The sequence below is a fragment of the Nothoprocta perdicaria genome, unplaced genomic scaffold, assembly GCF_003342845.1.
Source record: "Nothoprocta perdicaria isolate Ctin4 unplaced genomic scaffold, notPer1 scaffold_131, whole genome shotgun sequence".
NCBI lineage: Eukaryota > Metazoa > Chordata > Aves > Tinamiformes > Tinamidae > Nothoprocta > Nothoprocta perdicaria.
In genome coordinates this window covers 1,294,253-1,317,614 of record NW_020454439.1, presented here as the reverse complement: position 1 = coordinate 1,317,614, position 23,362 = coordinate 1,294,253, and the positions used below count along the sequence as shown (strand labels likewise).

The 23,362-nt window shown below is 38.0% G+C and overlaps 1 protein-coding gene across 1 annotated transcript in view; it reads right to left on the bottom strand.

Annotated features, from left to right (window-relative positions):
* Nucleotides 1-23,362, bottom strand: part of ADCY1 (adenylate cyclase 1) — a 135,113-nt gene that overhangs the window by 39,426 nt on the left and 72,325 nt on the right. Inside the window, exons 5-7 of the mRNA XM_026033697.1 lie at nt 15,367-15,494; nt 5,585-5,743; nt 4,233-4,374 (exon numbers count right to left, since the gene is read on the bottom strand). Coding sequence (XP_025889482.1) covers nt 4,233-4,374; nt 5,585-5,743; nt 15,367-15,494 — 429 coding nt within the window. The remainder of the gene's footprint in view (nt 1-4,232; nt 4,375-5,584; nt 5,744-15,366; nt 15,495-23,362) is intronic.

The window sequence follows — 23,362 nt, the reverse complement described above, 5'->3', positions numbered from 1 at the left end:
AAAAAAAAAAAAAAAAAAAAAAAGGAAACCTCTAGGAGCCTATTTACCTTTCAAATTCAACAGATTCTTGACCATCTGTTGCTGATAACATTGATTTTCATTCCTCTTGGCATCATACCTGCTAAAGTCGGTTCATATTAATGTCAGAGATGATGCATAAAGAAGAAAAAATGTGTGTTCCAGCTACTGAGGCTATAGAGGAAGAAATACAATATTAAACCAGCAGATATCTGAATTTACTTAAAGATGTACAATTTTGTGGGTGCTTCAGAGGAAAACTTCTGATTCTATGCCTCTGAAGATTTAATTGTTGAATCAAGGCTGGAGAGGACAGCACATGTTTATTTTGAAGGTAAATACACTATTATAATATATTAATTAATAGCTTGTAGTCCAGAGATCAGTATGTCAGTACACAGAGGCCAGGGAAGGCTGTGATGTACTGTGACAAACTGCGAAGTGACATATTGATTGATCTGCGAGCCCAGTGAAGAGAAGCCAGTCAATACCAGTGAAAATTCATGAAGTGTTTTTTTCTTGCCCATTTCCCAGGCAATCCACTGATGCATACTCGAGAGTTAATGCTGCTAGCCAAGCTGTATGGCAGCATCTGCTGGTTACACAAATCAATCAGCAGCACTGTAACAAGGAAGAGGTCACTTGGCTTCTATGGTAGATGACAAATTGATCAGTAGTTTCTCAGAGGTCACCATGTTCCTTGCAAAGATGGAAAAATTCATGCTCACCTACTGTTAACTTTCATATTTGGAAATAAAACATATATTGGCCCAGATTACTTGGATATGTGAAAGTCACACTTTCAGCATAAATTCCTCCATCACAGTTCTATACAGTGGAGCTGATAGAGGAGAGGTTCTCTGTGTAATAACTGTATTTACCTGCTCTTCTCTCCACTTGTCTCTGTACACCAACCTATCAACACTCCTGTGAAATTCAGTTCTTATTTCTTGTCTCAATAGGAGATGAAATCCTATATAATACGGCAGGAGTGAAAGCAGCAGAGAAGCAAGAGAAGCAAGTCTAGTAGTGATAAGCAACAAACCTCCTTTCTTAGTTACCTCCTTTCTTATTTCTTTTAACGTTTTCCTTACTTTTTCTTCTATACCAGTGTTAGTTATTTTAGAAACTACTTCTGCTCTCAGAAAAACTCTCACTGACTAGGGAAACAGAATACAGCCAGCGATCCTAGAGTAACACGGCCTATTTCATGCTATGTAAAAACAATACATGCCAGCAGGAGAACAAACCATGAGATTATACACTTTTCACAGTAGATGAGAATACTCTGTCTCTCCAATAAAAAAATGTATTAAAAGCCCTTACAACAGCCCTTTCAGGATAAAACATCAGGACCTTTCACTACCCGACTCAAACACTTTCAAGACCTCACCCTAGCTTTTCTCTAAAATAACCCTGAGTCATTAAGCTCAGAACAGAAAACTGACTTTAGGTCTCAAATTTCATGTTCTCCGTGTCCAGCTCAGTTTTCTAACCACTGGCTCCTTCACATGCCCCCGAATCTTCCAATGGTCCCATTTATGTCAAACACTAATCAATGGGAAGTTGGCTAACAGTCTCAAGCATGGAGTTTTAACATGACTTTAAAACCTCTTCTTTACTGTTTTCATATTTGCTTTCACAAATCAGCATTATAATTTCCCCCCTAAAGGTCAAATCTTCAAATGAAACATGTTTGGGCAGAGTCTCAGAAGATAAGAGTGCAGAACTCTGTATCCCAAGTTGTCTGACAGAGATAAAGAGTCATAAAGTTCTTCTTGACTTGTAAACATGTTATGGAAGATGACTTGTGAGATAAGCCTCATATGATGTAGAAAATGTTGGAACCAAGTGAACATATTTAAGTGATGAGTATAGATTTGAAAGGCTCCTAGTGAGGTCACAAAATATTTTTGTAGCAGAATAAGAGGTTGTCACAAACAGGATCATTGACTAGTTGTTTGCAGTAGTAATTCCAATGGGATAAAGCTTCCACCCTTATTAGAATTTACTTTTGAGGTATACTAGGTTACTGACTTGAAGAAGAAAGATGTGACTGTGCATGAACTTGTTTGAACACAGCTGTCACTACATGCTACATGCTGAGACTCAAGAAATTACCATCATACTGCTAGGCCTCTATTCTCCTTAACCTTAAAAATCTGGCTAGACCAAGAGACACATCCATCAGGTGTAATTAGATCCTGAGCAACACCTAAGAAGGGAAATTCCTGCTCAACTGAACTAAAATCTTCTCTTTATTCTTTTCACACTTTCCATTTTATGGTCTCCATCAAAAAGAATAAGAGAGCAGAAAATATTATTAGTCTTCCACAGCAGCACTGACTTACTCCTCTTTCCTTTGTACATCTCCAGGGCTCTGACAAAAGGAAAGAGGAGCATGAGAAAATATGGGGGAAAGGACAGATACAATGAGAAAGGATTCATCAAACTGTAAACTCAGATCTTCATAAGCAGCTCAGTTTATCAGGAAAAAATACACCCAATGTCGCAGACACATTATATACCATTTGTTACAGTATTGTTAAGAATACCATAACTTCTTAAGAAGCTGGCCTTCCTTCAGCAAGAACATCTGATCTGTTGTACACTGGCATATACATCCAAAAGCAGCCTGGTTAATTCCAGTCTTTTCCTCCCACCTACATAAATAAACTGGTCAGTAGGGCTTACAGGTAAACTTTCTCAGTCTTTTGGGGGATACTACTTCAGTCACTGATGAACTAATATTACTAAATTTTCTGCTGTGGGTATGACAGATTGTAAATGCCATTTTTTCTGCTTCTATTCACTTGGAACTCCTTCAGGCACTGTAAATGGGACACTAGTATTCAGTAAGAAATAACAACCAGTATGTCAGCATTATTACACTGAAACTTTCAGAATATTTCAGAATATTTCAGAATATTTAAGGTTGGAAGGGACCTCTACAGATCATCTAGTCCAACCTTCCTGCTCAAGCAGGCACACCTAGAGCATGTGGCACAGGGCGGCATCCAGGCGGGTTTTGAAGACCTCCAGAGAAGGAGACTCCACAACCTCCCTGGGCAGCCTGTTCCACTGCTCTGTCACCCTAACAGTAAAGAAGTTCCTCCTCACCTGGAGACGGAACTTCTTGTGTTTCAGCTTGTGGCCATTACCCCTCGTCCTATCGCTGGCCACCAGTGAGAACAGCCTGTCCCCTTCCTCCCTGCATTCTCCCTTCCTGAACTTATACATATTAATCATATCCCCTCTGAGCCGTCTCTTCTCCAGAGAAAACAGGCCCAGCTCGCTCAGCCTCTCTTCATACGAGAGATGTTCCATTCCCTTAATCATCCTGGTTGCCCTTCTCTGGACCCTCTCCAGAAGCTCCACGTCTCTCCTATACTGGGGTGCCCAGAACTGCACACAGTACTCCAGGTGCGGCCTCACCAGAGCTGAGTAGAGGGGCAGAATCACCTCCCTTGACCTGCTGGCAACGCTCCTCCTGATGCAGGCCAGGATGCCATTGGCCTTCTTGGCCACGAGGGCACACTGCTCACTCATGGTTAACTTAGTGTCAACCAGGACTCCCAGGTCCCTCTCTGTGGAGGTGCTTTCCAGCAGGTCGACCCCTAATCTGTACTGGTGCCTGGGGTTATTCCTCCCCAGGTGCAGGACCCTGCACTTGTCCTTATTGAACCTCATGAGGTTCCTCTCTGCCCAACTCTCCAGCCTGTCCAGGTCCCTCTGGATGGCAGCACAGCCCTCCGGAGTGTCGGCCACTCCACCCAGCTTGGTGTCATCCGCAAACTTGCTCAGGGTGCATTCCGTGCCCTCGTCCAGGTCATTGATAAACAAGTTGAACAGCACTGGGCCCAGTACTGACCCCTGGGGGACACCACTGGCCACAGGCCTTCTTTTAGAGGGAGATGGAAGGAACCTAATGAGTTAAGGTTTTGGAGTAACACTTTAACACATAGCATTTTTGAGAAAATTGTTACAGAATCTGAATAAATCAAAAGTTTTATTTTTAAGCTTCAAAGTAAATCAATCATCTTCTCCAAGTACCATTGAAGGGCAACATTTTTAGCCTCCTCAATTAAACCCAAAAGATCAAATTTCGAGAGTTTGAAAAATTTACAAAACTAAGAAATACAAGTATTGCCTCTACTTTCAGTTATTAAGCTATGAAATTATATCACAGGCTAAACTAGAATTTTAGAGCCTACCTTCCTCCGATGGGATGGCACAATAAAAAATGTTTCAATATTATGCTTCTTCAAGAAACTATTCCTTTCATGGCCATATCCTGGTTCTACCTCGTAGTCCCCATTCAGGCACTCTAAGGTGGTCTTTGTTATATGAACTTTCCTGGAGAGAAAATTGGATGTTGTCATTTAAAACAAAGACACATTATGATTTAACTGCTACTGAAGTACATTCCAATACAGAAGATTATCAAAAAAAAAAAAAAAAAAAAAAAAAAAAAAAAAAAAAAAAAAAAAAAAACCTTTTTTTTGGCTTTTAAAGCAGGTCTGTGTTCTCAGCCAATTAGAAAACCGAAGTATTTTTATTATACACATTTTCTAAAATTAAACAGATGCCTTGAGCAAAGATATATAACTGCTGGCTGTCTCAAAACTTGCCAAAATGTTGATTTTCAAACAGTGCAGGCCTGCAGATCATCTTCTGCATTTAGGTGCTTTCTCAAGTGTTTACCCAGCTGTCTGCTTGGGATTGAAGCCCGCTGTTCGAAACTTGTGACTTCTTGCTCTCAATTGCAGCATTGTTTTTCTGGTGCATAGAGGTAAAACTTTGTGTTCCTCTCTATTCCCCTTCACAGCTTAGACTTATAGTATTTATTCATTTATTTGGCTCTCTAATGCACTGATTTATGTCAGCACAGCCATCTTTGACATAATTCATGAGTTTCCTTATCTCTAAAACTGTCTTCACACTTTCTCCCACAAGACTCCTTGTATAAGAAATTTCTTCCCAGAAGATATATGAAAAGCTATCACTGTTTTCCTCTGTTAAGCATGTACATTTTTTTTTTCCCCGCTGAGTAGCCTAAGGATGTAAGGAGCATACAAAAATACACTGCCAAAATTGTCTGAGACAAATATATATATATTTATATATTATTGTCACTCACTAAATGACAAAAAATTAAGAGAGCCTACTGTCCTCCTGTTCAGCGGAACATTATAGCAATTGAACAGAGGATGGTAGGTACCATTCTGAAAGTGAGTTGCACACAAAGGAACAACCAGAGAGTTTTTCTGAGAAAAACTGCCTCATTCCTACCATTTAACTTTGGCAGATTCAAATAAGGTGTTTGTTTGGAGAATGCTTATGTATTAAGAGAACTTTTTTAAAAAATAATTTACATTTAGTCTAACCTAATACTAACAGAAATACCAAGATCTATTGGAGAATTCTGCGGGAGATATCACATAACACAGTGAAAGCTCCTACCTGAGATAGCCTTTGTTATCAATGGGAATTAAACTGCAAAATGCTTCACAGAACAAAATAACTTCTTCACCCATATGGGTCTGCAGTTCCTTCTCAGACTTACCCAGGCAATCCTCCAGCTTCCATTACATTGGCTAAAGTCACGTCATTTGACCAGACATCGTACTGCCATTTCCGTAAACCCAGGACCCCACAAAGCACCCTGCCTGTGTGCAACCCAACTCGCATGTTGAGATCAACTTCTGTGGCTTCTGCAACAGATCTGCAATGGAGAGCACCAGGATATTAGTTTTTAGGTAACAAAATTGCTCTTCATTTTCTATCTTTTTCTCCAAAAGTTAACACATGAATACATAACTGAAAAGAAAAGATTTTTCAAAAAACTCTAATGACTTTTCCAGGTTTCGCTCTTTTCCTTCACTGCTGGAGTAGCTTCAAAGTCCCAGTTGTAACTCTAAAGAAATAATTTTGTTAGTCATATTTTAAATGATGTTGAAACAAAATCTCTTTATTCCTTTAATTTCTTAGCCCAACTGTGTTATGATCTTATTTTTCAAATTTCAAGTTGAAGTAAAAGATAACATGCTTCTCTACCAGAATTTTTTGTTTTCTACCCAGAAAAAAAAAGTGGCAATAAAACAAGTGTGGTAAATAGCTTTGTCATGAAATCTCACTGAGACTATAACTCTGGGAGTTTTATTTGTCCCTTTTTTGGTATTTGCTATCATGCTCCTATAGAAACTTATCTTTTGCTATGAGGCAAAGAACTTTTTAGTTGCAACTCAAATAACTCAGACATCCACGTTAACTCCTCCACCTACCTTATTTCTCTCACTTATTTAGTTTTTTCTCCCTCTCTGTCACAAAAGTTTCTTCTTCTCAATGCCTATTTATCTTAGGCAGGATGAGAAGTAACCACAAAGTGATTGCTGGCATCAAAGGAAGAATTTTTGAAATTATCTTACTGCGTTTAATTTTTACCTGATAGGTAAACAGGAAAACATGCTCTAGTTCTCTAATTCATTACTCAAGATTGCTTTCAGATCAACATTAAAACAAATGACATGACTCTTTTAATAATTTCTTTTAAATCCAATTCTCTGTTTCAGTTGTCTTGTAAAGCATTTATTTAAGAATTCATCATATTTTCTATCTCATCTCTATGCTATTGCCTGGGAGCTGTTACAGCTACTAGTAAACATATGGAGTTGTACTGTGCCTTTACCTTTACAGTATGCTTAGAATTAAGGGCACCAGAACAAAAGGATGAACAAAAGGATGAACAAAAGGAGAAAAAAAAAAAAAGGATGAATTTGCTACATCACTTATGATGTATCAGTGCAAGAACAGAAAAAAAAAAAAAAGTGATTATTAAAACTAATATCTTTTGAAAGCTGCTGCAAGCCCAGCAAGTACCTGTAGCTATGGAACTGCACTTGTAAACTACAGCTATCCATCAGAGATTTTCATTGCAAACCTGGGAAAGGAGAAATTCATTTGCCAAGTCACTGTCATAGGCATTTTTAATTTTGGTGCCACATTAAGAAAGGAATCTTTATCTCAGTGAATAGAGAACAAGCTGTAACTCTCACCCTATATTGATTTGTGAACTCTTAAAAGGATTATTGAAGTAAATATAGAACATGTAAAGACAACACTGGGCAGAATTAAAAATCTTCGCAGTTTTTTCTCCTACAGAGGCATCTGGCAGAAATTACACAGCTAAGTTGCATTACAGAAAAATAAAATGACGGATTAGAAAACTTAGTCAATCAGCACAAAATCTGTTTTTCTCGAAGGCCTTAAGATTTAAGAGAAAAGATCTTAAACCGAGGCTCTCTAAATATTCATTTAGCCTTCACTGATGAATATCTTTTAAAAAGTATCAGCTGAGTTTGTCAGACAGCTCTTGAAATGAACTCTGAAATATTTTCAGGGGTGTTTCTTGCATTTTTCTGTGGGATAGTTGTACTTATTTAAACACAATTAATAAAAAGGACACATATGGCAAAAGTCAAAGTGTGGAGTGCGCTGAATGAGATTCCTGGTCTCAGTTTAAACAGGGCGCTCTGCAGCCATGAAATGAAGAAGTACATGCTGTGCCAGCTGTCACTGATGTGAGGAACATGGAAATGCTTTCTGTGCCCATAGAGAATATGAATCTACCAGATTTTTTTCTGGTCACATTTTATGCAATAGCAAAGAGAGGCTTATGCACAGCTTTTTAAAAGATTAAATATTTCCTTGACCTATTTCTACCCACCTCCTTTCTCTCTTTTCAAGATCTGCTTCAGATCAAGCCTTAGAAAGATTTCTAGAGTCCTAAAATCTTTCTAGCCATGAGCTGCTGCAAGCATTGTTGTGCACACAGGATGCTTGAGAAAGCTTCAGGGAAAAGAAAGGAACTAATAACATCCACCACCTTTACATTTTCACATCCTTAGCAGACTTACCTTAGGCCAGGACTACAAGCAAAATACTTCAGAATTAGAGCTCTGTTGCCTCTCTGTATTTTATCACATAATTAAGCAGCTGTGTTATCTTCACATGTGTACCTAGAGGCATGACTATCGTTTTTGCTCTATTCACACATTAATGTTAAAAAAGTGAGTAAAAGCTCACGCTATACGTGTCTGGAAACAGGCAATCAAATATTGATAAAGAATCACCAATACTTGAGACTGTTCTTTGTTCCAGGTGGGAACAAAGGGGGTTGATGCGGTTTTAAACACATAAATGACACAGTATAAATTAAATGAAAAGAATGAAGTAAAATGTGTCTGATCATATTCCTTTTAAAAAAAAATCTCTACTGTGTAAGATACCAATACACAAGGAAGGAGAACATGGAAATATTTTGTTTTGAACAAAGCATTTCTAAAAGTTGTCAGTTAGTAAGAAAAAACATGCAAACAAACCCCACTAAATTGATAACACCTCTCTACATTTCTCCTAGAAACTGCAAAATGTTTCAGTAATAATTTCACTGTTATTAAATTGTGGTAGAAATAAGCCCATAATGAGTTTGCTAAACTTTTCAAAGTACTTTGAATATTTTTTTGTGTCCTTTATGCAATCTGTTTCCATGAATGTACTCCACTGAATAATGCAAAATGAGCCATATAAAAAGAGGCTCCCACATATAAAATCAGAATGTTTGTACCTAATATGATAATATTAATTCCAATGGAAATCAAAATTTCTTTATGAAAATGAAACAAAGGTAAATAGCAAGACATTTTAAATTATAAATACATTTGTGAAAAAATAGCAGCAATTCACAGACAAGCCATGAATATGAAAAGAAAGAAGTTTCTCAAATAAATTATTCATGGCAAATTATTCACCCCTCAGCTCAGACATTATATGTTCAAAACTTTTCCAAATGTTAATACAAACCTAGGCCCAGAAATAAATGGATAGTGCAAAACAGTTTAAAAAGAAACTAGAAGTACGCAGAGTCTATGTTAATGCTTATAAGAAGATAACCATCTACCCGACAACTCAAACCTGCTAACAAGCCTATATATTTTAGTTCTCTATTCAGCTACAAATATTTTATGTGCTGCTACAAACTATCACAGTGATTTAGATAAGCTTCAGAGCGACTATGTGATGTAAATACACTTCAATAGACCTATGTTCAATCTAAAGCAACAGAAGGAAAAAATACAAGCTCTGTACCCCATTTCTCATAAGTTATTTAGGGCTCTTTTTAGGTCTAAAAATATCTGCATAGAAATAGATGATTCCTGGAAAAGCACAGACAAGCTTTTCAGTTCACTTAAAATATACTTGCTTTTTATGTATGCAAGATAAAAATAACAGAGCCTCTTAATCAGAAGAAATTTTGCCTGTCTCCCTAAATACAACTATGACAGTTTCACTCTAGCATCATCAGGAATTGGTTAATTCTTCGGTATTAATGGCAAAGATTATCTTTCTGTGAACTGCTTCCAGATCATTTGGTAGCATTTGAATTAATTTGCTAACTATTAGCAACAGCCACTACTGGGAAGACCTGCTGTTAATGTTCTCTTAAAGGGTACAAATACAACAACCACCATGCAGTTAACAGAAGTATAGTACCCTCTATACCTATTCTGGGGAGGCAGATACCTTAAAATATAGCAATAAGAATTTCAATAGTAAGAGCAGAGTATTTGGAGCCTATATGGAAGTTTACCACAATGTGGAGCAGACTCAGAGCAAATGCCAAGAGAATGTTCAGTGCTAGCCAGTGGGGAAGGAGCAGGAATTTCTGCCCACTTGAGTGGAAAATTCAAACAAAAGACTGGTGCTTTTTCTGAAACTCTTTTTCACCCTTTTTGCTCTCACTACCTAAAACCAATCTCAGGTGGGAGGTAGCTTCAACATAGCAGATGGAGCAAGGGGAACCATGGTCGTTGATAGGAATTCCTTAGACACAGCACAGAGCTCACAGCATTTCTAAGGTAAAAGATGGTTTGAGAGTTGTCCTCCACCATGTCACTGGCAAACACGCAGGAGCAGAACATGCAGGGGCAGAAATAAGCACAATTTCCACTTGTGGAATTTCTAATTCCATTAGACAGATAAAAAACGAAGGTTCATGGAAGCTTTCCACCAAAGCTCTTCAAACTCCAAGTGTGGCAGGAGCATCCAAGCCAGAGGACTAGATTAGGTCTAGTTCTTAGTAAGTTTTCCTCTTCTTGCTAACATATATAGGTTAAATCAAAGTATTCAGCTCCAATTGCTGCAATTAACTGATATGCTGTGGTTATGTTGTGATTGGCATAGCCAGTGATCTAGCTAGTTGTGCAATTCCCTCCAAGTCACTACAAAAGATGCATGTCTCAGTAAGATGTCAAATCTCATGAAATGTACCTTTTTTATGATATGAATAACTGCAGTATCGCAATGCAAATTCCATAAGCTTATGGATGTTAAATCCAGTATTCTGGCCCAGCCATAGATCTGGTATTTATGTCATGCTCACCCAGAGTTCCTCCTTGTTTTTAACAGGAAATATTACAGTTCATTTCTTGTTCTTGGGCATAACTGAGTGCATTTGAGTAACTCCCATACTTCATCTCCTAAGAGGTTACATTGCTGAACTGAACGAAAGGATTTTTTAGATAAAATTTGTATTGGTAGATGAAACGCTCTGGAAGGAAAGACAGATTATTATTAAAAATGTAAGAAATATCCCTTCTAAAACAGGCCAAAACTAGAACTCCAGACATTATATAGGGGGATAGAAAGAGCTTGGTAGCTTAGCAAAATTTTACTTCATCACAATTAATTAATAAATATATCCATTTAGAAAACCAAATATTGTAGCAAATTGACTGGAACCTTCAAATGTGGCAAGTAATTTAAATAAGGTGAAGAGCACACTTGGCCTAACAGTCTGTTCAAAACTGAGGCAAGGACAACATCTGCTATATTAGAGATGCTAATGAACATGAGCATTCTAATTATACGACTAATATGATCTGACAGTAAAAATTCACCTGAGAAAAGCAGCATAGGCCACATGCAATACAATTCCAACTTAAGAGCTGCCATGATCATTTAAGTGACTCTGGAGTGGAACAAACACCTGACCTGTACGGATGCCCTGACACAAGACTCATTGGCAGCACAAATTCCTTTGGAGAATAAACAGAATATAACACTCTCCAGTTTATTTAAAAAAAAAATCCCATAATGATTCTGATCTGACTTTAATAGTGCCCTTGAAAAACTACTTTGTGGAAACCAGGTGAAATTATGAAGACTAAGTTTTTTGTAATGTTCTTGGAGAACTATCTAGAACCTATTAACCCAAATGAAGTAAGAAAACATTCTGAGTTCATACTCATATACAGTACCATATTAAAAAATACTTAAGTATCTTAACTAAAACTAGTTAAGTAGTCAAGTAACTCAAGTAACTTAACTATTTAACTCAGTGAAGTAATTTAACTAAAACTAAAAAACAAAATAGCTACCCAGAGCATGAAGAGAATATTTTCATAGAAAGTAGAAAATTGTATGAACTTGTAACATTCATCTTACTCAAATCATAGATCTGTTTGACATCAATAGCTTACTTCTCTGGCCATCTTCAAATCCCGCCTGGAAGCAACCCTGTGCTACGTGCTCTACATGTTCCTGCTTGAGCAGAGGGCTTGGACTAGATGATCTCTAGAGGTCCCTTCCAACCTCAGCCATTCTGTGATTGTGTGTGTGAATTCTACCACTAGAAATTTATGTTCATTGAATTCCTGGAAACTGGGAAAGCCAGTGATACTTTTCTCTAGATAGGTATTTTTGGCGGATCCACCAGATAAATCACAACTCAAACCATTTGATTTATTTATCCCAGAAAATATGACAAAGTTGTCACTAGGAATGATGACTTCTAAATATATATTTACAACTTCAGGACACAATTTCTGCATTAGAGTGAGTAAACTTTTAGAAGACTACCAGCTGATACACAAACCTGAAAATAGAAAAAAGAGGAGAAATTTAAAATCCAAAAATGTACCTGCATTTCATGGGACTGATAAATAGCAACGTCTAATAATCACACTAACAGAAAATTTTAGAGAAAATTAATTTGCAGAATCCATCCTCTATCCTTAGTCTCAGCAAAGGAAAGACTTTTTTATTATTACTGTTCAACAGAATTTTTTTAACTGTCTTAGCCATATGCATCCATCACTAAAATATCTGCATCTTGAATCCAATAATGACACTTGCAGTGAAAGAAAAAAAAATATTTCAAGGGCAACAGTACTTGGAATTTACACTCCTTCTAGGAGTGTAGGTAGAACAGAAACATTCATTTAACTACGAGAAGAAATATGCACTGAGACAGCATCTTACAATACTTAGACTAATAATTCCTCACTTATGGGAGTAATTCATTGTGCTTATGCAGTAAGGATGCAGAACCCTAAATAAAACTGATGCTCTCTAACAACCTTAACTCTTCTCCTTATTGCCCTCTCCCACTATGTTCTATTCTCTAGATGAGAGAGATCTCGTACATACTCTCCAATTCTGCGGTCTATAAATGCTGTTAAAAGTGCCAAAATTGACGAATAATTATCTTCTATCACAACTTCTGATTAAACATGTCTTGATAATACACTATAGCCCATCTCATTAGAATCAGAGTAGCTGAGGATGGAAGGGACCTCTGGAAAGTACCTGGTCCAAACATTCCACAGAGAGCAGCGTCACCTACAGGAGTCTGCCCAGGGCTGTGTGTAGTTGGGCTTTGAGCATCTCCAAGGATAGACACTCCACAACACCTCCACAGGGCAACCTGTTCCAGTGTCCAACAATCCTCGCAGGAAAGCAGCTTTTACTCATGTTTCAGTGGAATTTCTTGTACTTTATGTCCTATCACTGGATAATACTAAAAAGCGTTTGGCTTCATCCTCTTTACTCCTTTCCATTAGGTATGTGTACGTATAGGTAATATTCCACCTGAGCCTTTTCTTGCCTGAGATAAACAATTCCAGCTCATTCCTCCTTTTTAAATTCAACTTCTTTGTTGAAGTTCACACTATAACAACAGCAAGCAATAAATTACAACATAGAAAGGCAGCATGTTTCGCTTTCAATATAAGTAAAATTGTAAAACCGAAACACCCTAAAGGGGAAAGTTTAAGCTGTCACAATTCCTTAATTGTATGCATGATTAATGTTAGACTTAAAAGAAGATGAGAACAGCAGCTGCCTATTTCCAGAGATTACAAGCAAGACAAACAAACAAACAAAGCAAGAAAGACAGACACTGGAAAATGTGCACAAGGCCTTTATAGGCCTTTGCTTCTAAAGTGAAAGGCTTCCTTATACATGGAGCATCTCTCTATCATGGATGGAATGCATGCATTGAAGGAGTTTTTGTGTTTTTAGGACTTAATAAGGTAGAGAGATTAGCGAAAGTAGATGATATAGTGTAGCATAGAGCATAGAGCACAGGGCATGGCGTTGGGAAGATCTCGCGATGTCACGGGAGTTAGGTGCATAATTAATTTAGACAGTTTACTGATAACCCCATGCCATACAAGGCGAAAATTTRAAATTAGTGTCCCGATTGGGCAGTAGGTGAGTTCGCGCRYTTCRAATGGAGTATTTAGGCAAACTGAACTACGCAATAAACGCCATTTGCTGCATCCTCCACATTGGTGTCAGTGCTCTATGGCCCTGGGGCACGAATAACCCCAGGTCAGTCCAGCTAGTGAACGAGGCATGCCAACCCCCTTTTATGGCAACAATGCATATATGACTTGCATGCTTGAGATGATCTTCCTTATAATTTTGGATTTCTTCCTGCATACATCAAGTTGTTAAATACTCAATTTTGCTGTGTTTCTAGGGATTTGAAGTGGTCAGAAAGGGTTCTTTGGAGATTGGATAATATTGAAGATTCTGTTGTCTCTCATATGTTTTACAATGCTTGCAAAGACAACAGGAATTTGTATTCAATGAGAGACAATATGGGCTCGTTACATTGTAAAAATTTAAAAAATGAGCATTTTAATAAAAATACCTGGATAGGCTGAAAATGTGAATCAGCCTTGAGTTGTATTACACTTCTTTTACTGTCTATGCTTTAAAGTCCTCTTCAAAGGAAGTTCAACAGACTCAGGTAAACATAAAACTTTAAGGTTGATATGAAAGTATAGAAATGTGTGTTGACATTCACATTTACTTCAAGCATTAGCAGAATTTGAATAACCTAGCCATTACTTCCACAGAGACAACCCTATCTGTCAAGAGCAAAACTTAGAGTAAATTCTTGCCATATTTTACTACAGTATCAAACCTTTCCACAAAGGAGGATGGCGTTGATTCTGAAAACTAACTGTTTTGTGGATATATCTGCATATATGTGCATACACACTCCCAAATACAAGTTGAAGATGTGGAATCTATGGTATGGAAAGAAGTTGAGGGGAAGTAGAACTTTGAATCACCTTGTAATTCACAATAGTTCGGCTAACATTAGAGAGAAGGGGAAAAATTGGCTGCTGGAAACAGCATGGTCAAGCACTTCCTTCTGCAGATTAGCCTGATGTAATACACTGGTGTACTGCCACTCATGCAGGATACTCCAGAAAAGAAAGTTGAGCCCAAATATAAAAGTATTTTGCTAACCAGTATTTACTTATATAGAGAGTTAATATGTGAACACACTCCTTCCTACAGCCTCTCTCCAAAAAACACAAGCACAAAGCAAGACAGCAGTGGAAATCTCCCATCCTTATCCCTTCACTCCTAGGTAATGAAATAGGTTTCCAGCTCTCACTGAAAGCAGGCACTGTGTTCACAGTTCTCTCACATTCTCACTTTCCCTTTGCTAAAGTGATAACCAGTTCAGAGCTCTTGAGCATTAAAAAATTCCTCTGATCAACAAAGTGAATTTCACACTGCATTACTGAAAAGCAAAATAAAGGTTTAAAATGACATACAGAAAGTAGGAATCAGCAAGTTATCCTTTGGGAAAATGAAAAGCATGCAGCAGGTCTGGCTTTGAATTCACATACTGTTGTACACAATGAAGAGTGCTTATCCCTGCAAAACAAGAAATTAGACTCTCTTCTTAGTGACAAAATGACAATCGGAATATATCATGATTTCCTAGTTTTTATCTCCTAGTCTGTGCGTTCACCTATCTCTACATACTCATGCTTGTACATTTTTTCCTCAGTGATTAAATGGAGTGGAAAATCAGTGCCTAGGATGACCTCACTCAAAAACGGCATCCCGTGACCTGAATTTAGCAGTGTGAATTGCTAGCTGGGCAGTGCCAGCAGATATTGCTCTTTCTCCAAAAATATACCTCCCAAATGGTGCAGAAAGGCACTCCTATCTGGGCTTACCACAGGGAATACTTACGTGATGGTGTCAATCATATCCAGTCCCATTTCAACACAGCAATGGGCATGATCTGTTTTGGGTTGGGTCAATCCTGATACACAGTAATAACAGTCTCCTAGGATTTTTATCCTTCTGCAGTGGTTTTCCTTTAACAAAAACAGAATGGGATAAGTTTTATTTTTCATATAGACATTCTAATATTTAAAAGGAGAACTTCTCCAATCAAATAAAATCATTCACATAATCCTTTTGTTATCAAATTAAACAGACTAGAATTCATGTAATTTGGATTTGCTGTACAGAACAACTGACACAAATAAATAGGTATGTATATGCATTTGTGTATGCACATTTGTGTATGCACATGCATGCATATATAGAGAGATAGATTATAGATATATACACATATACTGGAGATCAGCTCAGCACTGTTCAGCATATGGGGTACCATTCACTGACATTATGATTGTGAATAAAAACAACCAAAATGAAACACTACATATATATATATATATATATATACATCCTTCCTCTCTTATTAAGTAAGTTTGAACTCAAGATTTTCAATGAAACTTTATGTCTGCATAAATTTAAAAGACTGAAGTCAAACACCTACTGAATATTGAGAAAAGTTCAGTATTGCAAAGTTGTGGGTTTTTCATTCAAATCCAATTCCAGCTTACAAGGAAAGATGATGCATTTATCTCTAAAGGTATACAGTTGTGCATTATTGACAACCAAATCACAGTTTACAACATAGCATGTTTATTCTCGGTTGAAAAACAACACACTTGGAGATTAGAAGATATAGTCACCTTTCATTACCATTGAATTTATCTCCTGTTTAGGTACAGTGTAAATTCTACACCCACAGAGATCTGCCTAAAGCTCTCTAGTTGGTATGTGATGATTGCTCTGTTGGTCTGAGCAGAAAGTTCATTTCTCAATACAAAGCCTTTAACATAAAGTGCCTTTAACAAAGTGTTATATTGGAGGTACCTCTACAGTCTCTGTACTCCTCTCCAATATATATCCAAGAGGTCAAATGGTTCCTTCTCAATCACACCTGTGTTTGATAAAATAAATTTACTATTTATTTAGTGAGAATACTCAATAAACCTGAATATCTGGAAACTCAGTGCAATTTTACTGCCCTGCAAAACATTGCCTATAGAGAGCAGTAAAATTTGAGAAGACAAGAAAAAGCCAGATATCTTTTAAAGCCATACCTTGACAACTTTTTCCCCATTTAGAGCCTGGCACAAAAAAATGGAAACGACCTGGTTAAAGGGATACATCTTACATGGCTGGGACTATGCAGATAAGTTCACTCCAAAATTACCTAGGGTGAATATGACAAGAAAGGACAAATAAAAAGCTATTTTATTTTCCTCTGAAGCAGTGTACTAGATGGATTTGACTTCAGGGGGACAGAAAGTGGAAAAAAATAAAAAAGGAAAAAAATGTCAAAATGTCTGAAAAGATGGCTTCATCATAGCAGTTCAGCTTCCCTGTGCATATTAATTAAGCAGGAAATCCTTGATCAAAGAAGAGAGTCATCTTCTGGGTATGCCTAACTAGCAGAAAAGGCTTCTCTCAAAGTGCCTGCTTCTGTCTTTACTGCTAGTCCCCAAGAACTACAGAGTGGGTAAAAGAGAGAGAAATGGAGAGAGGAAGATCTTCCACTGGTCGAAGAGAATTGGGTTAGGGATTACTTAGGAAAACTGGCCACCCATAGATCTACGGGCCTGGATGGGATGCACCCGAGTGCTGAAGGATCTGGTGGGGGTTATTGCTCAGCTGCTCTCCACTATCTTCAAGAGGTCATGGAGAGCATGGGAGGTGCGGGAGGACTGGAAGAAAGCCAACATCACTCCAGTCTTCAGAACGGGCAAGAGGGAGGAGCCGGGCAACTACAGGCCGGTCAGCCTCACCTCTGTCCCTGGAAAGGTGACAGAGCAGCTCATCCTAGAGGGCATCTCTAGGCATGTGAAGGAGAAGGCGGTGATCAGCAGTAATCAGCATGGATTCACCAAGGGGAGGTCACGTTTGATGAACCTGATAGCCTTCTACATTGCTATGACTAACTGAATGGATGAGGGGATGTTGTCTACATTGACTTCAGCAAGGCTTTCAACATCGTCTCTCATAATATCCTCATAGGAAAGCTCCGGAAGTGTGGACTGGATGAGTGCACAGTGAGGAGGATTGAGAACTGTCTGGATGGCAGAGCTCAGAGAGTGGTGATAAATAGGGTTGAGTCCAGTTGGAGGCCTGTAGCCAGTGGTGTCCCCGGGAGTGAGTACTAGGCCCAGAGCTGTTCAACTTGTTCATCAATGACTTGGACGAGGACACTGAGTGCACCCTGAGCAAATTCATGGATGATACCAAGCTGGATGGAGTGGTTGACGCTCCAGAGGGTTGTGCTGCCATTCAGAGGGACCTGGACAGGCTGGAGAGGTGGACAGAGAGGCACCTCATGAGGTTCAACAAGGACAAGTGCAGGGTCCTGCACCTGGGGAGGAATAACCCCAGACATCAGTACAGATTAGAGATTGACCTGCTGGAAAGCAGCTCCACAGAGAGGGACCTGGGAGTCCTAGTTGACACCAAATTAACCATGAATCAGCAGTTTGCCCTCGTGGCCAAGAAGGCCAATGGGATCCTGGCCTGCATCAGGAGGAGTGTTGCCAGCAGGTTGAGGGAGGTGATCCTGCCCCTCTACTCAGCTCTGGTGAGGCCGCACCTGGAGCATTGTGTGCAGTTCTGGGCTCCTCAATACAAGAGAGACGTGGAGCTTCCAGAGAAGGTCCAGCAGAGGGCAACAAAGATGATTAAGGGACTGGAGCATCTATCCTATGAGGAGAGACTGAGTGAGTTGGGCCTGTTTAGCCTGGAGAAGTGAAGGTTGAGAGGGGATCTTATCAATATGTATAAGTACCTAAGGGGAGAATGTAGAGAGAATGGGGCCAAGTTCTTCTCTGTGGTGGCCAGTAACATGACAAGGGGCGATGGATACAAGTTGAAACACAGGAAGTTCCATCTCCATATGACGAAGAACTTGTGAGGGTGACAGAGCCGTGGAACAGGCTGCCCAGGGAGACTGTGGAGTCTCCTTCTCTGGAGGTCTTCAAACCTGCCTGGATGCCACCCTGTGCCATATGCTCTAGGTGTCCCTCCTTGAGCAGTGGGAAGGGACTAGATGATCTCTAGAGGTCCCTTCCAACCTTAATGATTCTGTGATTCTGCAATTTCTTTTGATGCACAGCAGGCTTTTCTGTATACCACTATTTATCATTCCTAACATATATCTAAATGAATGTGAGCATAATCATTCTGGAAGTGTTATCACTGAGGTCTTGGCATATTCCAGCACCCTATAGGCATGAAGTGCCTCATAGATTTTGCTTCGAGTTTTACTTCCTTGTTCTGAGATTCTTGGCCAAATTTCATTATACAATAAATAAATAAAGAAAGATACAAACAAGACCTCAAAATACAAAAACCCAACTTGACATAAAGCAGGCCCTCCAACTCAAGGGTTTTGAATAGAACCACTAGCTTTTGTTTAGCTGAAACCTCTAAATTACACTATTAAAATATATTCTGTTTCTATTTTGCTTCTTAATTCTGAAGCAGTAGAGGGTGCTTAGTAGCTAAGGCAGGAACCTGCTTTCCAAAATAAGTCCAGTTTTGGCCCACATCTTAGTCTTCTATAAAGCTCTTCTCATTTTCAGATCCTGTATGCTGAGTCTGTGTCTTGGCAATGACTGTTTGACTCAACTGAAAAATACTCAGAAAAGCCATATCAGTAATATAGGATGTAGTCTACACGTGTGTCATTTGACCAATGATCTAGCTTCCTTAGTGGCTACATGCAAAATGGCTTATCTGAAAAGATATGGTTTTGTTAGTGAGCTTGTGAGCACAGAAGATTGATAAAGAATTATCCCAAATTCCTCTGGCACAGCACGGATTAGTGGACTAGGAGATGTTTCAAGAGAGGGCAACCAGGACAGAGGTTGATCCATAACCACTTTCCCAAGTTACTTCACTACTTACGCAAGGAAAGCAGAAAAGGAAAAGGACAAATAACACATTTTTTGGAGATATATCAATTTTGATGGAGGACATGTGGCTAATCACTCTCTGGTTTTGAAATGACCACTCTGTTACTTATCAGATGTTACCTTCCATGTCTTCACTTTTAACATCCAATTAATATACAGTAATCTCTAACAAAATTGTTTGTTTTCTCTTTCTTGCCATGTGAGGTTGATTTCCAGGAAGGATAAGCAGGGCAGCTTTGCAAGAACGATCTTTTTAAAGATCAATATGCAAATCATCAAAACAAACCCTTCTCCTCTCATTCCTCTATGACTTCCAAAAAAAGCCCATGACTCAACAGTATTCCTCAGGTTTGGTGAAAGCAGCTGAGTTCAAGCGGGAGAATTATAAATTTCAGTCACAGTTGATATAAGCAATGACTGTTTAGAAACAGATGATAATTTAGTTTTAGGCATATGATAAAAAAAATGCCTGAGATGATTGCTAGCATTTCCAGCACACTGCATTCACCAGGCAGCTTGCCCACCTGCAGTGCCTTATTGAGCTATTATCAAACTGATCTGCAGAATTCCCTTTGCAAAGACAGAATTTGCAGAGGATCCTTTGTTGTTAAGTCTAAGTTGTTAAGAGCTTTCTTTACATTTCTGGCCAAATACTTTATAAACCATTGCACTTCTATCCATTAGGTAGAATGGGGGAGCATCAAAGAACTGTGCTCTGTTTGTTTGTTCTGGGTTTTTTTTTTCTGATAGGATTTATTTTTTAATATATTTTGTGTTGAAAAAAAAAGAAGCAGAAAAAGTCTGTCAACTTAAAATGTAAAACTAGAAATCCAGACCATTCATTTCATATCATTTTACTACACAAGTCAAAGTTTGTTTCATACTCTAAGGACAAGGATTATTAAAAGCAAAATAAAGGGAAGAGAATTTACAGACTGTGAAAAAAAAAAAAAAGAGAGGGAGAGAGAGACTATCTCAAAGCAATAATAAAGTTTAAGGAGTTTTCAGACCCCTGCTAGCAGAACACCTAGGTGCACAATTAGAGGGGGGAGGGGGAAGAATGAAGGAAGTTTGCAGGTTATCCATGTAAGTAGTTATTTGGTACATGAGTAAAGGATGCAAGAATGAGTCCCTGTCCCCTGCCATTGCAACAATCTCTTGTTGCTCTTTGGACATTCATGTGCATCATGGTATAAAAGCACCCATCAAAGCAACAAAAAAGATGATCAGGTATATAGCGTCTAAAATGAGCAAGATTTTAGTAGCTATCAGAATTTCTCTTTTTCGTAACTCCATTAGCTGCAGCAGAACTACACCAGAGTTGGATCTTACTGTGCAACTTAATTACAATATATTTTATGTTTGTTGTACACATTCATCTCCTCTTCTGCAAGCCTCTAGCAACCTGATTTGTGGGCATGTTCTTCCAGTTTTTATTGCCCCGCCCTTCTAGAATCACAGTCTATGAGTAGGAGGAATTTTATTTATCTATAAATTAGATGATAAACATATTTCTTTGCTGTTTCTCCTAATAACAACTAAGCTAAGGCACATCAGCTAAGGTTTATAGCTTCTTCATCAGATTTAGCCTCCACCCCATCCATTCCTTGTTTCAATGAGGGAAGGAAAAATATTTTCCTAATCCCTGAAAAGGATAGTATTAGCTCAATGTTGTTTTCACCTGGGGAGAAGGAAGTCCTGGTGAGATGGAAGCCACCAAAATGAATGTATCAGATGGCTCAGTTTCTTACTAGGAGTTTCGTCAGACTAGTCGAGTCAGTTTCTTACTTGGAGTATCACTCCGTTGGTGTTGTGACAAGACAGTACCGTGGATGAAGGGGGAGCCTATGGTCACCTCTCTAATGGATACATTTAATGAGACAAAGGAAAGATCACTGACCTTGAGAAGGGTGTTAGGGTACAAAAAAATCTCTCTTAAATTTGCCCAAATATCAATAGCAATAAAATGGGCTCAATATCTTTCCCTCTTTACAAGCCTAGAACTTAATGTTGCTTCCACAGTTGTCAGTGAAACATTGTGATTAGAATGAGAACAAGATAAAAATTATCAGGTATCTTATTTCTGGTGTACTTAACATTTTGAGCATATTTAGATCTATGGCACATTATGCCAGTGTGCTATTTATCTTAATAGAAATTTGGCTTAGAAATTGACTTAGAAAGCTTTGAATGGCTATAGAAGTTAGTTGCTTTTCTATATCACAGAACTGTATAAAAAGTGAAGTTGAACAAAACTGTGCTAAGTTATTAAGCATAAGGAACTGTGAGAATGAGAAAACCTTTGTAAGAGACTAGTTTATGTTCTTGATATTTATATTTTCCTGGCGTTTCAAATTTTCTTAGAAAAATTTCTTAGAAAAGTAGAAAATCTCAAATCTATATGAAGGAGAACACAGTGAAAATTTCTTAGAACATGACAGAAAAAAATACCAGACCAGTGAATTCAGAATAGTATAATGAAGTGTTAGATTCATATGAAAAGTATTGCTCAGAAAGGGCCCTCTTTCTCCAGGGGAAAAAAAGGAGGAAAAAAAAAAAAAAAAAAAAGAGTGCAGCTAACTATCTAACCTCATCAGCTAATTTACTTTATAAAAATCCTCCAGATTTGCATCATGACAAAAACAACTTTCATTAATGACAGTTGCAGTTTCCTCAATATACTTTTTTCCCCTCCTTCTTGGAAAGCAAAAAAAATGTCATTTTTACTCTTTGTAGTATCTAAGCCCACTTTAATAACTGTGTTGAATGTAAGACACAGAATGCAATAGATTATTGAATCAGGTTCATCAAAGAAAGTAAGTTTGTGTTCAAATTTTGGCTGCAATGAAGTCTTGTGGAAATTAACAGCTGTTTCCTACAATACAATGTTCCAATAGTAATAACACACTTTGAAAAAATCTCCAGAGCACAAGAAGATTTAATTCTATCCTGCCAATTACTGTATACATATTTTAATATTCCTTCTGACCCAGTTTTGGAGATGTGAATTTAAAATATGATACAATCTTTTGCTAACTTCACATTGTCTAGACTCAGCATAAAGAAGCTCCAAGTTGAACTAACTGCAATGTTCCATAGAGTTCAATTTAACAGAGTAATGGAGACATTTCATAGCACAAACAGGGAGAATACATTTAACAAGAAGAGTTTTTGCAGGATTACAGGAATAGTAGAAAACAAGTCTGGTTACAAAATCGCAAGGATCTCAGCAAATAGCTTGGATGGCTGTGATATTGATGGAAAATTAGCCATGTCCAGTTGATTGTATGAAGTTTGTAACATATTAATACATTGGGAAGTCATGAAACATTATCTACCATCATGGATGCCATACAGTACATGAAAAAAATGTAGTATTATCTAGGATAGTAGTAAAATAGAATGCATTTTGCTTCATATCCTTCCCCTCAATGTTCTTGGCAATAATACCTATGGGTTTTTGGCCACTTTCTCCAGTGCACTTCCATTCCCACCATAAAGTACCTCTTTTCTCAAAACAGAGACTAATTTAACACACACTAGGAGGTTAAAATTCCTTGAAACAGAGAACCAGACAGAGAACAGAGAAACAGAATGAGCATATATGTCAATTCACCTGCTTGAAAAAGATACAGCATATTAACAAGAATACTATCATCATGACTGATATGTGTGCTTGTTTCCCAACCACCTGCTGGTAAGTATTTAAGATGCTGTCTTTTTATAAGAAAAAGCATATCTTAGGAGAAACAGTCCTAAAGCAAACACTCTAAAAAAGGTTGAAAAATTAAGCTCTAAGAGCACAGGAAACGGAAAACATATTTTTTTCAACACAGTGGAGAGGGTTTTAAAAACTGTCACTTTTGTGTACAGAAGAAAATATGAAAAGCAGTCATGGTCTAAAGGAAAAAGGCAAGGAAAATCTTCAAGGTATCATCACTAGA